Raw genomic sequence first — 15,938 nt, forward strand, 5'->3', positions numbered from 1 at the left:
AGATTGGTACTTAGCATGAATTGTCCTGATGTGTGCAAGACCAAAATGTCTTTTATCTAAAAAATCTAAATTCGGTCCTACCGAATGATAATCATTCAGTTCTCGTGCTTTCTGACAGTATCCTCCTGGCTGTTCTAGCTGACAGAGAATATTGAGATCTGAGGGAATTATATGTGGTGAAAGGAGAATGTTAGACTTACCAGGAATGAGAATTTCTGGCTGGAGTGACCTTCCTTGTGGACCTTCACTGTCACAGAGTCTGTAAATACTTGATTCGCTCCATTAGTGCTGCACACAATCCTGCAGAAAGGAACACAACCAGGCAGCAGAAAGGCAAACCATTTCTCACAAGTCTCCCTCACCATCCAATCCATATCACCTCACAGCCCCCTCTCTTCAATTCCTATTTCTTTCCCTTTCTAACTCACACACACACACTTATGCACACAGACACATATATATGCACACTCATATGCACACACATGCAGACACACACACACTCACATGCACACACGCACTTAGATGCACACACTCACACATGCACACCAACCATCCGGAGGTGGGAGAGGGGATTTATGAAATCCACTGCCACCAGTTGAATTACTCACTGCTCAGAGACGATGTAGCTGTCCTGCACAGGCACACACGCCACTTCACCAATGCATACGCCGCTCTCAATGTCGCTGAACCTACGGCCCAGGTTCTGGCCTCGAATCGTGAGGAGGGTTCCTCCATCTACAGGACCAGTCAGTGGCTCTATCTGAAAGACAACCAGCAGTTAGTCAGCCTCCTCCTCATTGAGAGGTTAGCATTTAACCAGAGTTGGTTCAAAACCTCACAGTTAAAAATTCACACCCGGGATGTGGGCACCACTGGCATTTATTGCCCTAGTTGCCCTTGAGAAGGTGGTGGTGAGCTGCCTTCTTGAACCGCTATAGTCCACCTGCTGTAGGTGGACCCACAATATCCTTAGGGAAAGAATTCCAGCATTTGACCCAGCGATACTGAAGGAATAGCAATATATTTCCAAGTCAGGATGGTGAGTGGCTTAGAGGGGAACTTGCAGGTGGTGGTATTCCCATATATCTGCTGCCCCTTGTCCTTCGAGATGGAAGTGGTCATGGTGCTGTGTAAGAGTCTTTGTGGTGAATTTCTGTAGTGCACCTTGTAGACGTTACACACTTCTGCTCCTGAGTGCCTGGGGGTGAAGGAAGTGGGTGTTTGTAGATGTGGTGCCAATCAAGCAGGCTGCTTTGTCCTGAATGGTGTTGAGCCTCTTGAGTATTATTGGAGTTGCACCCATCCAGGCAAGTGGGAATTATTCCATCAAACTCCTGACTAGTGCCTTGGACAGACTTTGGGGTGGTCAGGAGATGAGTTACTCTCTATATCCTTCTGACCTGCTCTTATGGCCACTGTATACAGGTTGAGTTTCTGATTAACGGTGATGCTTCGGTGGGGAACCAGAGGAGCTTCAGTGATGGAGAGGGAGATATTATTGACAAAGGAATCCAGAGCGAGGTCTGGGCAGAGCGTGACATGTCAGGAATTACTCACCTGATGAATCTTAGGAGCAGGGCAGGTCGCCTCGATCATTCCACACTCAGAACGCAGTTTACAGCTCTTCGTGCTCATACACCAGGCACACTTGTGACCCCAGTCAACCCGACCCCAGCAAGCAGAGCAGTCAGATCTCCCAACCTCACAGTTATAAACCTCCACTGCAGAGAGACACACAGAATGCAGCAGTTAGTGATGAAACTGAGGGAACGCATCCATGCAAACAGCCTGAGCATTGAGGAGCATCGTTTTACGGGAAATATTCTTCCCGTGACTGAAGTTGATCATAAGCCCAGCACTGTCCCTATCTAAGACTTCCCATGACGGGAACAGCACAGGGCTAGATACAGAATAAAGCTTCCTCTACACTGTCCCCCTCTAACACTCCCAAGGACAGGGACAGTACGCAAAGTAAAGCTCCATTGATGATGTCCCCATCTACGACTCCCAGGACAAGGTTATATGGGGTTAGATACAGAGTAAAGTTCCCTCTGCACTATCCCCGTTTAACGGTGGACAGCATGGGGTTAGATACAGAGTAAAAACCCCACCCCCTCCACACTGTCCCCCATCAAACACTCCAAGGACAGCACAGGGTTTGAACAAAATAAAGCTCACTCTACACTGTCCACATTAAACACACTCAGGAAAGGGACAGCACGGGGTTAGATTCCAGAGTAAAGCTCTCTTTACATTGTCCCCATTGAACACTCTGCAGGACGGGGACAGCACCAGGTTGGATATAGAGTCAAGCTGCCTCAACCATGTCCCCATTCAGTACTCCCAGGACAGGGACAGCATATGGTTCAATACAAAGCAAGTCTCCTTCAACACTGTCCCCATTAAAGACTCCCAGGATAGGGACAGCATGGTGTTAGACAGCATTTCAAAACTGTAGTCCTTTCTGCACTCGATTCTTTGCTAATTCCACCTTGACTCTCACTTTGTGTATGTATGATAATTCATTCATTAAGGGTAGGAGGTTACAGGGACTCTGTGCTGTACTGTTTGGGTGGGTTTGATTTTTGATGGCTGTTCCCCTCTCCTCCTCTGCCCTGAAGGGTACCTCACCTGCTGCTGCTTCAGTCTGGAATATGAGGAGCTGAGGTACCAGTGACTAGATGCTGACCGCTCTGTTCTGAGACCAGGGGAAGGAGCTGCTGGTGTGTTCAATCTCACAGGCTCAGAGGCCAGTCTTGGGCCCTCAGCCTGGTACATTATTCTCACAAGCTTGAGCCTCGGCCTAGTGCCTTCCAGCCAGAGACCTGAGCGGCCCATGATCCAGGTTCTGGTTGGCTCTGGGTAGGTCAGGCCTACCCACACAATGTGTACCCATCACAGCAGCACAGGCTTGGCAACGCCCAGTCTGATCAACACTCTGTCTTAACCACCCGCTGGACCTCCCGACGCACCAGCGCTTCACTATGAGGGCAGAGCCAAGCAGGATCCAGGTAATTCGAGAGGTGTGTGGAGGGCACTTTGTGCTGAGGTCCTTTGGCAACAAAGAGACAGAACAAGTCTGAGCAGAAGTAGGCTCTGATGGGGGTAAGGTTGGAAAGGAGCACCAAGGGGGGGGCACCCTCCAAGGATTTGACCTTTGCCCAGTTTTCTCCCCAGGCACACCATCCCCCCACCATCTCAATCCTAGTTAATCAATGCTGGAGGATAGAAAGCTCCAAAGGATCCTTCTCAATTGGTTCACACACACACACCCCCTTCCCCCCACAAACTGGCACTGACCGCAGTTCAAACCCTGCTCGACTTCAAATATCTCTGATTCTCGAGGGGTGGTCTCAGTGTGGGTAACACAGGGGAGGGCAGTTCGTGCTCACCACATCCTGCTCAAAGCCAGCTCGCGTCAAAATGTCAAGGGTGTCCTGCCGAGTATGGCAGTCACCATCCCCCGCCATTCCCCCATCACCGCGCTGTTACCTCTCACACCACCCCCCCCCCCCCACCCCCCAACTAATTATCATGAAGGCACTGGTCAGTGAAACCTGAGGTGGTGGTTGGATTGTCGATAAATCTGTGGTCCCCGCTCAACCTCAGCTGCACTGGAAACAAACGGCTCCTGTTCAATGTGAACAGCTGAAAGAGGAAAGGAGAAAAGGTGGGATGGGTGTGAGCTGCAGAGGGTCACTCAGGTAAGGGTGAGGCACGGGGGTGGAGAGCATGGGTGTTAGAGAGGGGGAGTGGGCACCGCGCAAATACTTGAACACGGCAAGCACTGGAACCTGTAAACAGGGTAACTACCAGACACTGTGCACTGGATAGACCTGCCAGGTTAAACAGCAGTCATGTGTAGTGAGGTTATAGTTAGGGAGGTTACAGAGGCTTAGTAAAGGTTGTTAGGGAAGATTATACAGCCTTAGTAAGGGATAGTTAGCCATGTTATAGAGACTTAATAAGGGTCACTTAGGGACCTTATAGAGGCTCAGTAAGGGACAGTTAGCAAGGTTATAGAAAATTAGAATTATGAGGTGGAGATGTCAGTGTTGGGTTTCTGACTTTGCCTGACAAAGGAGCATTGCTCCAAAAGCCTGTGATTACCAATCAACCCGTTGTTGTATGACGTCAGGCTTAGAGTCAGTTAGTGAGGTTATAGGGCTTAGTAAGTGTTAGGGAGGTTATAGGGTGCTGATAAGGGTTAGTTAGGGGAACTTTAAAGTGTTGGTAAAGTTTGATTAGTCAGTTTGTTTTAAGGAAAGTAGCTGGTTTGCAAAGATTGTGGTTAGCTTACAATTCCATTTCAAACAGCTCAATAAGATAAACAATCCAAACACGCGCGTTTGACAGAGTGAGAGTAAGAATGTACTTGAGCGATACTGTGTAAGAGTCTGTCAGAGAGAGAGAGAGAGAGAGAGTGTGTGTGAGAGCATGAGAGTGAGGGTGTGCCCAAGAGACTGTTTCAGAGAGCGATCTGGAGAGTGAGTGTCTGAGAGAGTGACGGTGTGAGAGTCAGTGAGAGAGAGAGAGTGAGACACAGAGAGAGTGGGGGAGTCTGAGAGAGCATGTGTATGAGGGTGAAAGTATGTTTAACTGTGAGAGTCAAGTGTGTGGTGGTGTTAGAGTTTGACAGATTGTAAGTGTGAGAAATTGTGAGCGTGTGTGAATGAGTGCGGGAGAGTATGTGTGTGACAGAGAGACAGACAGAGTTTGAGTGCGAGTGTGAGAGTGATAGTAAGTATGAGTGTGTGAGTGTGAGTGTGTGAGAGAGAGATCATGAGATTGTGTGTGTACATACTTGCCCTGAACAAGGTTGGCAGAGAATTTCACTGTCACACTTACCGTGACATCCTCACAGAGCACCTGGGAGCTGTTGAGCCAACGTGCTCGGTATTGCTGGTGACCAATCTCACACCGTAGGTCGGTATCCTAGTGGAGTGGGGGGTGGGTGGGGGGAGGGGGGACATCGAGAAAGCAATGAGAATCTGACCACACTCTGTCACAGGAAGCACACCTGCCAGTCTGAACAACTGCCTTCTGACATTGAGGTGGTCACTGCAAACCACATCGGGTGGACTGTGGAGCATTAGTCAGTGCAAGGATACAGAGCATCAACTGTAGGTCAGTCATTAGCCCCAGCCAGGCACGAGTATCCCCTCCCACCTTCCCATCCATCTCCTCCCACCACTGCACCCAGGCCTTCACCTTCACTGAAGCCATCTCCTCATCTACTGCACCCACTTCCCTTCCCCACCCCACCTGCATTCCCTCACCCACCCACCCACCCACATCCCTTCCCCACCACACCCACCTCCCCTCCCCCACCCCACCCCACCTGCCTCCCCTCCCCCACCCACTCACATTCTCTTCCCCACCACACCCCTATCCCTCCACCCCACCCGCATCCCCTCCCCCACCGCACCCGCATTCCCTCCCCCACCCCACCCACCTCCCCTCCCTCACCCACATTCCCTTCCCCACCGCACCCCCATCCCCTCCCCCATTGCACCCACCTCCCTTACTCCACCTGCATTCCCTCCCCACTGCACCCACCTCCCCTCCCTCACCCCACCTCACCCGCATTCTCTCCCTCACCCCACCCCCAGCCCACCCACATTCCCTTCCCCACCGCACCCCCATCCCCTCCCCCACTGCACCCACCTCCCCTCCCTTACTCCACCCACATTCCTTTCTGCACCGCACCCCCATCCCCTCCCCACTGCACTTACCTCCCCTCCCCCACCACAACCACCTCCCTCCTCCACCCCACCTGCATTCCCTCCCCCACCGTACCCACTTCCCATCCCCCAATCGCACCTACATTCCCTCCCCCACCCCACCCAACCCCACTTACCTCCCCTCCCCCACTCCACCCACTTCCCCTCCCCATCACAGCTGCATTCCCTCCCCCACCCCACCCCACCCACATTCCCTTCCCCAATGCACCCACCTCCCCTCCCCCACCCCACCCACATTCCATCCCCTACCCCACCCACCTCCCACACCCACTCCACTCACTTTCCCTCCCCACCACAGCTGCATTCCCTCCCCCACCCCACCCCACCCACATTCCCTCCACCACCGCACCCACATTCCCTCCCCCACCCCCACCCCACCCACCTCCCTTCCCCCACCGCACCCACCTCGCCTTCCCCACCCCACCCACATTCCCTCCCCCACCCCCACCCCACCCACCTCCCTTCCCCCACCGCATCCACCTCCCTTCCCCCACTGTATCCACTTCCCCTCCCCACTCCACCCACATTCCCTCCCCCACCGCACCCACTTCCTCTCCCCCACCTCACCCATCTCTCCACCCACAGTGCACTCACCTCTGCTCACCCATACACACTATCGCCCCTCCCAAACCATCGTCAATGGACTATTAGCTTCCTCCTACTCCTACTCCTCCCTGCTCCCTTTTCCCTAAGCCCTCTCCTCTTCCTCCCCTTAACCTTCTACACCTCACCTCTTTGCTCTCCCCCATCCCCGAGGTAAAAACAATGACTGCAGATGCTGGAAACCAACTTCTGGATTAGAGTGGTGCTGGAAAAGCACAGCAGTTCAGGCAGCATCCGAGGAGCAGGGAAATCGACGTTTCAGGCAGAAACCCTTCATCAGGAATACGGGGCTGAAAACTGGGTTCTGGAGGAGCAACTCTAGACTGGGTATCCCTGATGTGCTTCAAGCCATCAGAACTGTATTCCAGAGGCCTACAGCATTTGGAGCTACCCAAGCTGTAGAGCTACTTAACAGCAAATAGATAGTACCCACTTCTGTGATTTATGGCTTTTAGTAAAGTGTACTGAAACATTCTAAATGGGTTTAACTTCTGGTTATCTCAAATTCCTGAAATGTTCAACGACTTAGCACCATTGTCAGCCGTAAGCAACAGAGAAATCTGCTATAAAATGCAGGAAAAGAAAGATGGAATATTCAACTTTGCACTTTTGGTTTATGGTTCTTACCAATCCCTCTGTCTTATCTTCTGTACTGATAGGCTATGAGTATCCATCATTAGAAATGGGGACAGTAGTGGGCCCTCTGCCTTCGGTTAGTTTATTTGCTTTTTCATGACTAGATGTAGCGGGATCGCAGTGGTAGTCCTATTTTTCACTTCGTTAAGTTGACTCCTTGTTTTTAAGATATGCCTGGTGTAGCTCCTGGCAAGCTCTCCTGCATTCTCCTTTGAACTAGGATTGATCCCTTGGCTTGATGGTAATGTCAGAATTGGGAAGCTGCTGAGCCATGAGGTTACAGATTGTGTTGGAGTTTAGTTCTGCTGCTGATGACCCACAGCACCTCGGGTGTCCTGTCTTGAGTTGCTAAATCTATTTGAAGTCCATCCTATTTCGCACGCTGATAGTGCCACATACCATGATGGGTATTCTCATGCTGAAGGTGGGATTCTTCATCCACAAGGACTGTCCATTGATCATTCCTATTAATACAGTCTTGAGCAGATGTGTCTGCAGCAGACAGTTTGAATGAGGTTATGTACGTTTGACCGTCTTATTGATTTAGGAGAAAGTGAGGACTGCAGATGCTGGAGATCTGCACGGTGGGCGGGCGGCACGGTGGCACAGTGGTTAGCACTGCTGCCTCACAGCGCCTGAGACCCGGGTTCGATTCCCGACTCAGGCGACTGACTGTGTGGAGTTTGCATGTTCTCCCCGTGTCTGCGTGGGTTTCCTCCGGGTGCTCCGGTTTCCTCCCACAGTCCAAAGATGTGCGGGTCAGGTGAATTGGCCATGCTAAATTGCCCGTAGTGTTAGGTTAGAGGTATGGGTGGGTTGCGCTTCGGTGGGTCGGTGTGGACTTGTTTCCACTCTGTAAGTAATCTAATCTAATCTAATCTGAGCTGATCCCGGCACCTTCCCCTGCAACCGCAAGAAATGCAAAACTTGCGCCCACACTTCCCCCCTCACTTCCCTCCAAGGTCCCAAGGGATCCTTCCATATCCGCCACAAATTCACCTGCACCTCCCACACAGGTGCACCTGATGTGGCCTCCTCTATATTGGGGAGACAGTCCGCCTACTTGCGGAACATTTCGAGAACACCTCTGGGACACCCGGACCGACCAACCCAACCACCCTGTGGCTCAACACTTCAACTCCCCCTCCCACTCCACCGAGGACATGCAGGTCCTTGGACTCCTCCATCGCCAGACCATAGCAACACGTCAGCTGGAGGAAGAGCGCCTCATCTTCCGCCTCGGAACTCTCCAACCACAAGGGATGAACTCAGATTTCTCCAGTTTCCTCATTTCCCCTCCCCCCACCTTGTCTCAGTCCCAACCCTCAAACTCAGCACCACCTTCCTAACCTGCAATCTTCTTCCTGACCTCTCCGGCCCCCACTCCCACTCCGGCCTATCACCCTCACCTTAACCTCCTTCCAGCTATCGCATCTCCAACGCCCCTCCCTCAAGTCCCTCCTCCCTACCTTTTATCTTAGCCTGCTTGGCACACCCTCCTCATTCCTGAAAAAGGGCTCATGCCCGAAACGTCAATTCTCCTGCTCCTTTAATGCTGCCTGACCTGCTGCGCTTTACCAGCAACACGTCTTAATGATTTCCTCACTATATGCTGTAGACACAGTCTACCAGCTTTGTCCTGTAAGATTTGACCAACTTGCCCATACTTTTGCTGCTGAGCCACTTGATGGACATTCAAGCTCCCCACAGTACATTTTGATTCCTCCCTGTAAGGGTGGGTTACCTGGTAATTAGCAAGTGTCTTCTTTAACTTGATACCATGACACTTTGTGGGTTCTGGGATGCTGAGGTGTTGTCTGGAGTGTAGTATATTAGATGTGATTCGCTGGATATGACTATACCAGGCTGTTGCTTTACTAGTCTGAAACAGCTGTCCTTATTTTAGCATATAGAAAAAGACTTTGAAACATTGAGTTTACATCTGAATTATTGGTAAAAACTACAGGTGCTGGAAACCAGATTCTGGACTAGAGTGGTGCTGGAAAAACACAGCAGTTCAGGCAGCATCCGAGGAGCAGGAAAATGGACGTTTCGGGCAAAACGCCTTTCATCAGGAATACAGGCAGAGAGCCTGAAGGGTGGAGAGATAAGCTAGAGGAGGGTGGGGGTGGGGAGAAAGTAGCATAGAGTACAATGGGTGAGTGGGAGTGAGGATGAAGGTGATAGGTCGGGGGAGGAGGGTGGGGGAGGGTAGCAAAGAGTACAATGGGTGGATGGGGTGGGGAAGAAGGTGATAGGTCAGAGAGGAGGGTGGAGTGGATAGGTGGAAAGGAAGATAGGCAGGTAGGACAGGTCATGGGGACAGTGCTGAGCTGGAAGTTTGGAACTGGGGTGAGGTGGGGGAAGGGGAAATGAGGAAACTGGTGAAGTCCACATTGATGCCCTGGGGTTGAAGTGTTCCGAGGTGGAAGATGAGGCGTTCTTCCTCCAGGCGTCTGGTGGTGAGGGAGCGGCGGTGAAGGAGGCCCAGGACCTCCATGTCCTCAGCAGAGTGGGAGGGGGAGTTGAAATGTTGACCTACAGGGCGGTGTGGTTGATTGGTGCGGGCGTCCCTGAGATGTTCCCTAAAGCGCTCTGCTAGGAGTCATCCAGTCCAGTGTAGAGGAGACCGCATCGGGAGCAACAGATACAATAAATGATATTGGTGGATGTGCAGGTAAAACTTTGATGGATGTGGAAGGCTGTATTCCTGATGAAGGGCTTTTGCCCGAAATGCCGATTTTACTGCTCCTTGGCTGCTGTCTGAACCGCTGTGCTTTTCCAGCACCACTCTAATCCAGAATCTTCCCCCATCCCCTTCTCCCTTCTTGCCTCACTACCCCCTTCCTCTCCCTCCTCCCTCTCTCCCTTCACACCATCCCCTTCCCCTTTCCTTCTCCCCTCTCCCCTCCCCGCTCCATTCTCCCCTCTTCCCTTCCTTCCTTCCTTCCTCTCTCTCTCCTCTCGGCCGCCTCCTCTCCCTCTCTACACCCTCCCTTTCCTCCTCCTCTCCCTTTTCCCTCTCTCCTTTCCTCCCCCTCTCCTCCCCCTCCTCCTTTTCCCAAACGCTTCATAAAGCCAACAGCAATGTATGAGTTAATTTAATCTTGGTTGTGGGGAGCACGGCTGACACTTTCAGAAACAATAGTCCAGGGCAGAATCAATGAGAGAATCACATATCTGCAGGAGGAGGCCATTTGGCCCATCATATCATAGACGGCTCTCTGAGTGACAATATCTCTTAGTGCCATTCCACTACCTTCTCCTGCAAACTGTGAGGAATACAGTGCCGAATTTCTCAAAGACAGGTTCGGGGAATGGCAAACACAATAGCAGTTGAGATTGAAGGCCGAGAGATCATACGTGATTCATTTCAGTGGGATCAATGCCGAGAGATAATTGAAACTAAAGGGTGTGGTCAGAAAGATGGGTGCATGAGCAGAGGAACTAGCGGAATGGGCACAACTCAGTCAATGGGACAGGACAGGTTCAGAGGGCATTTAACACAACATGCGGCAGCTAGGGAGAAAGAGTAAGGTGGTTCTGTTAAAAATATATTCATCACCAGAGTACGGTGTCTGGATCCCACACATCAGCAATAATGTGAAGGCAAGAGAGAGAGAGAGAGAGAGAGAAAGAGAGAGTGAGTGCAAAACAGGGTGCAGTGTCTGGAATGTACTGTGTGAGAGTGTGGGGGAGGCAGGTTCAGCCGAGGGGTTAGGGTCTGGAATATACTGTCTGATAGAGTGGGGGGAGGCAGGTTCACATGAGGGGTTAGGGTCTGGAACATACCATCTGAGAGTATGGAGGGGGGGGTAGGTTCAGTCAAGGGGTTAGGGTCTGGAATGTACCGTCTGAGAGTGTGGGGGAGGCTGTTAGGGTCTGGAATGCATTGTCTGATAGAGTGGGGGGAGGCAGGTTCACTCGAGGGGTTAGGGTCTGGAATGTACCGTCTGAGAATGTGGGGGAGGGGCAGGTTCATTTGAGGCTTTCAAGTGGAAATTGGAGAATCATCTGAATAGGAATAATTCTGCAGGGTGACGGGGAACAGGTGGGGACTGGGATAAGGTAAACTGCTCCTGCAGAGGGATGGTATTGACAATGAAGTGCTGATTGGTGTCCTACTGAGAGGTAAAAGATGACACTGAATACCACGCATCATGTCCTATCATATTCCTGTTACTCCTCGATATCCTGTCAGCTGCACTGACCAACTGATATCAGGGTCTCACTGATAAAGATAATGTGACCAAGGGCTGGGGGATGGAGTACTGAGATAACACCAAACACCAGGCCTCTTTCTAACCACACTGTTGAAGTTAGAAGTTTCCCACCATTCCCCTCTCTGCTGCTCTATGAAACCGAAATACATTTAGAAGTTTACCTTCAGCAACTGACTGTTGACCAGGGAGACTGAAATGTCCAATGTTCCTCCTGTTGGCACAGGGTCGATGTCTGTTGGTATGACCTGTGGGCAGTGGCTGGAGTTCTGTAATAGAGAATACTTCATCAAGAGTCAGTTCCCAGCTTCAGATTGTTACAAAATCACCTCAACTTGGTTGGTGGAGGGGTGGGGTTCCTGATCACTGTCCAGTAATCTCTGGATTAGAGAGAGGGGGGAAATCAGCCAGGGCTCCTGCTCCTGCTCACTCTCCAGTCATCCCTGGGTTAGAGAGACAGAAAGGGGAAATCAGCTAGGGTTCCTGCCCGTGATGACTCTCTGGTGATCCCTGGATTAGTGGGATAGACAGAGAGAGAGAAGAGGGGAGATCAGCTATGTTTCCTGTTCCTGATGACTGTCCAGTGATCCCCGGACTAGAGAAAGAGAGAGAGAGAGAGAGAGAGAGGCACAGCCAGCCAGAGAGTGAGACAGAGAGAGAGGGTAGGGTGGAGAGTGGAGGGTGGGGGGTAGGGAGGGGGTGGAAAGGTGTGGAAATCAGCCAGGCTTCCTGTTCCTGGCCACTGTCCAGAAATCCCTAGATGAGAGAGAGAGAGAGAGAGGGAGAGAGAGAGAGAGAGGAGGAGGGGGGTGTAGGGTGGAGGAGGGGGGTTTGTTAATGGGAAGGTGCGGAAATCAGCCAGGCTTTCTGTTCCTGGCCACTGTCCAGAAATCCCTGGATTAGAGAGAGAGAGAGGTGAGGGAGGGGGTGTGGAGGGAGGGAGAGAAAGAGAGGGGAAATCAGCCATGGTTCCAGCTCCTAATCACTGACCACAGCCCGGCACACTGCAGCCAGTAACTCCCACACAGTCACACATCTGGAATAACACAACCTGAAGCTTGTAGCCCTGTCCAAAACCAAACACCCAGCGTTTCCCCAGTTGAGACTCCAGTATCCTGTATCCCATGCAGTTCAGAGACAATCCCATCTCAGTCTTCAGAAGCGAGTTGATTGTTTATGCAGGTCATGGCGAAAGCTGTATGGAGGGACAAATATCAGTGAATTAACCCTGTCCTGGCCTTACCTCAGACAATGCACCTAGTGACAGCCCATGACAGTGCGCTCTGTCTGACACACATCGGTGCTCAGTCACACACCAGAAACAGGCCCATTTGGTCTGTAGACAACTTCTGCACCTGGAATAGAAACAGTTGCTGGGTCAGACTGAGAGCTCATCTGTGCAGCAAGCAAGAGGAACCAACCCCTAGGACTGCAACCCCACACCCTCTTCCACCCCTCACCCTCAGTCTAACTGCCTCTGTACTGACTTCCCGCAGAGATTCAAATTGCAACCCCTCCAGCACAACTACTGCCTTCCTGCATCAGGTCCCCCATCCCACATGTCCCCCTTCCCCGGAAAAGAGATACTGCCACTGGAATCGTCCAGTACATATACCCACAAACACAGCCCAATAAATACACCCACAGATACAGTCCGATAACACTGACTGATAGTCTCCCAGATACACCATCCAATACAATCACCCAAAGGCCGTCCGATACAATCACAGAGAGAGAGAGATAGAGAGGGGATGGAGATGGGAATGGAGACTGGGGAATGGGAATGGGGAATAGGGAATGGGAGGGGGAAGGGGAGAGGGAATGGGAACAGAGGAATAGAGATGGGGAATGGGAATGGAGAATGGGAGGAGGAAGGGGACAGGGAATGGGGAGAGAGGAATAGGGATGGGAATGGGGATCGGGAATGGGAGGGGGAAGGGGGCAGGGAATGGGGACAGAGGAGAAGGGGTGGGGAATGGAGATGGGGAATGGAATTGGAGAATGGAGATGGGGAATGGGGATGGGGGGGTGAAGGGGACAGGGAATGGGGACAGAGGAATAGGGATGGGGTAATGGGGCTGGGGAGTGGGGAAAGGGGATGAGGAATGGGGAGGGTGAAGGTGTAGGAGGACAGGAGATGGGGAACAGGGAGGGGGAGTGTGAACAGGGAATTGTTAATGAAGAAGGTGGAATGGGGGCATGGAATGAGGATTAAGAATGGGACAGGGAATGCAGAATGGGGACGGGGAATGGGATGGGAATTGGGATTGGGGAAGGGAGTGATGTGGAGTGGAAAATAGCAGTGGGAGAGGGACATGGAGCAGGTCAACAGCACAGACAAGAGAACTCCCAACATTGCCCCATGTATCCCAACATCCCCATTTCCCCCCCCACCTACTGAAAGACAGAGCCCCATTGAAAATCCGTGGGTAAGAAATGTAACAAGCGGAAATTCCCAGTCATTTACAATTGTATGGAGAACTCCAGCCCTTTCCCCCAGCAGTGGGCAGTGTCTATATAAAGGTAGTATTGCATACAAACCACTCTGCCACTCAAATACTGTCCATTTTTTAAAAAACCTGCATATTTACCAGATGAAACACAATCGAGGTGCAGGAATTTTCATTTGAACCGTATCATTCAGTCTGGAACAGTACACAATGTCCCAGTGAACCAAACACTCCTGCAGAATATGGTACAATTAGTCTTGATGTTTTAAAAATTGCTCAGGGGTCTGTGGTTTAAGGATTCATTTTTATCTGATTAAATATCCCTTTTGTAACCTAAATATCCCTGTTAAAGGCCAATAATCGGTTGTGACTGCGGTTGTCACAATCTGAGAGTTTCGATCCCCTCTCTGAAGAGCTGTATTTTCCAACAGTACAGCGTGAACTTTAACTTGCTTGTCAACAGGCATGTTTCAAACTCTCACTTTAAAAACAAATTGGGGCTTGACTTTGGAACAAAAATGACTTGGTTATCATTTTAGGCGTCACTTGATGATGTTCAGATGTCTCAAGCAGCTCTATAATCTCCCTCCCACCCCCTGCCACTGTCCCAGGAGAACGGACACCATTTGCCAGTGGTTTTCCTCAGAGCCAGCAGTTTCCTGATGATGCACTGTGAACTAGCTGTAAATTATGAGCTGTCTGTACAGATGCCGCAACAGCAGACAGCTCTGGGGTTACTCCAGGTCATGATGAGAAAGTGGAGGGACTGTACAATCTAAAGTAAAGAATGGATTGAGCTGTACTCTCAGGCTTCACATCCTCAATGTTAGCACACAGATTTCGCAACACGTTATCTGAGTCACACTGCACTGACTCAGTCTCCGTTCCCAGCAACAACTCTCTTCCAAGACTCCCCATCTCAGTCTCCAATTCTCGTCTCCAATCTCTATCCCAGTCTCCAATCCCAGTCAATCCTAATCCCAGACTCCATTCCCAATCTCCAATCCCAGGCTTCATCTCCAAGCTCAGTCTCCAAACCTAGACCTCAAATCCCAGTCTCCATCCCAATATTCAATCCCAGTCTCAATAGACAATAGACAATAGGTGCAGGAATAGGCCATTCTGCCCTTCGAGCCTGCACCATCATTCAATAAGATCATGGTTGATCATCTTTAATCAGTATCCTGTTCCTGCCTTATCTCCATAACCCTTGATTCCACTATCCTTGAGAGCTCTATCCAACTCTTTCTTAAGTGAATCCAAAAACTGGGCCTCCACTGCCCTCTGGGGCAGAGCATTCCACACAGCCACCACTCTCTGGGTGAAGAGGTTTCTCCTCATCTCTGTCCTAAATGGTCTACTCCATATTTTTAAACTGTAACCTAAACTGTGAGAGTCTCCAATCCCTAATCCAGTTTCCGTTCCAATCGCCAATCCCATTTTCAACCTCAGTCTCCAATCCCAATCTCTAATCCCAGTCACCAACCAATTCCAGTCTCCAAACCCCATGCCTATCTCAGTCTCTCAACTCAGCCTCCAATCCCAATCCCCGTCATCATCCCAATGTCCAATTCTGGTCGCCAAACCCCGTCACCAATCTCCAATCCCAAACCCAATATCCAATCTCCATCCCAATCTTCTATTTCAGTTTCCAATCCCAATCCTGGTCTCCATCCTAATCTCCAGCCCAATCTCTGATCTCAGTTTCTAATCCAAGTTTCCAATCTCTGTCTCCAATCCTAGTCCCAGTTTCCATTGCCATTGCAACTCCAGTCTCTTTAATCTCCATCCCATCTCTAAATTATGTGATCCATGATCTGTCGGTTCCATAACTGGAGATTCCTCTGTCTCTGTCTCTGGTGACAGGGTTAGTGACAGGTGATAAGTGACAGTGACTTACGCTGTTTTGGGGTAAACCTGTCCCGTTTTCTCACAATTGTAGATGGTTAAATTTCCCCACATGATCGGTCGATTCAACACCTCAATTGCGACTGTCAGCAGAGCATGATCTGAATATGAGATGACTGATGTTAGTCGGGACTTTGTGATGTACATAGGTAAATATAGCAGCAAATGTTAGCCATGTTTCTGTATTCTCAATATTACATGAACAAACAGGACTCTCTATGGACTGTAAAACACATTTCTTGCCTGTGATGTCCTTTTAGAATGCGGGGTTATATTGAAAAATGGTTTCCTGTTTATGTCATCATTAGGTGCCAAGGAATGCCATGTGACCTGAGTTTGCCATGATGTGGACAGCTAAGAAGGAAAAGGCAATTAGA

At 50.6% G+C, this 15,938-nt stretch overlaps 1 protein-coding gene across 2 annotated transcripts in view; it reads right to left on the bottom strand.

The window, feature by feature from the left end:
* The window catches only part of plxnd1 (plexin D1), a 115,804-nt gene that overhangs the window by 54,421 nt on the left and 45,445 nt on the right, over nucleotides 1–15,938 (bottom strand). For both annotated transcript variants that reach the window (XM_060835796.1, XM_060835795.1), the window contains exons 8-15: nucleotides 15,554–15,662; nucleotides 12,447–12,558; nucleotides 11,368–11,472; nucleotides 4,849–4,935; nucleotides 3,558–3,648; nucleotides 1,558–1,721; nucleotides 609–760; nucleotides 201–300 (exon numbers count right to left, since the gene is read on the bottom strand). In XM_060835796.1, coding sequence (XP_060691779.1) covers nucleotides 201–300; nucleotides 609–760; nucleotides 1,558–1,721; nucleotides 3,558–3,648; nucleotides 4,849–4,935; nucleotides 11,368–11,472; nucleotides 12,447–12,558; nucleotides 15,554–15,662 — 920 coding nt within the window. The remainder of the gene's footprint in view (nucleotides 1–200; nucleotides 301–608; nucleotides 761–1,557; nucleotides 1,722–3,557; nucleotides 3,649–4,848; nucleotides 4,936–11,367; nucleotides 11,473–12,446; nucleotides 12,559–15,553; nucleotides 15,663–15,938) is intronic.

Source organism: Hemiscyllium ocellatum, chromosome 14, assembly GCF_020745735.1.
Source record: "Hemiscyllium ocellatum isolate sHemOce1 chromosome 14, sHemOce1.pat.X.cur, whole genome shotgun sequence".
Lineage (NCBI taxonomy): Eukaryota > Metazoa > Chordata > Chondrichthyes > Orectolobiformes > Hemiscylliidae > Hemiscyllium > Hemiscyllium ocellatum.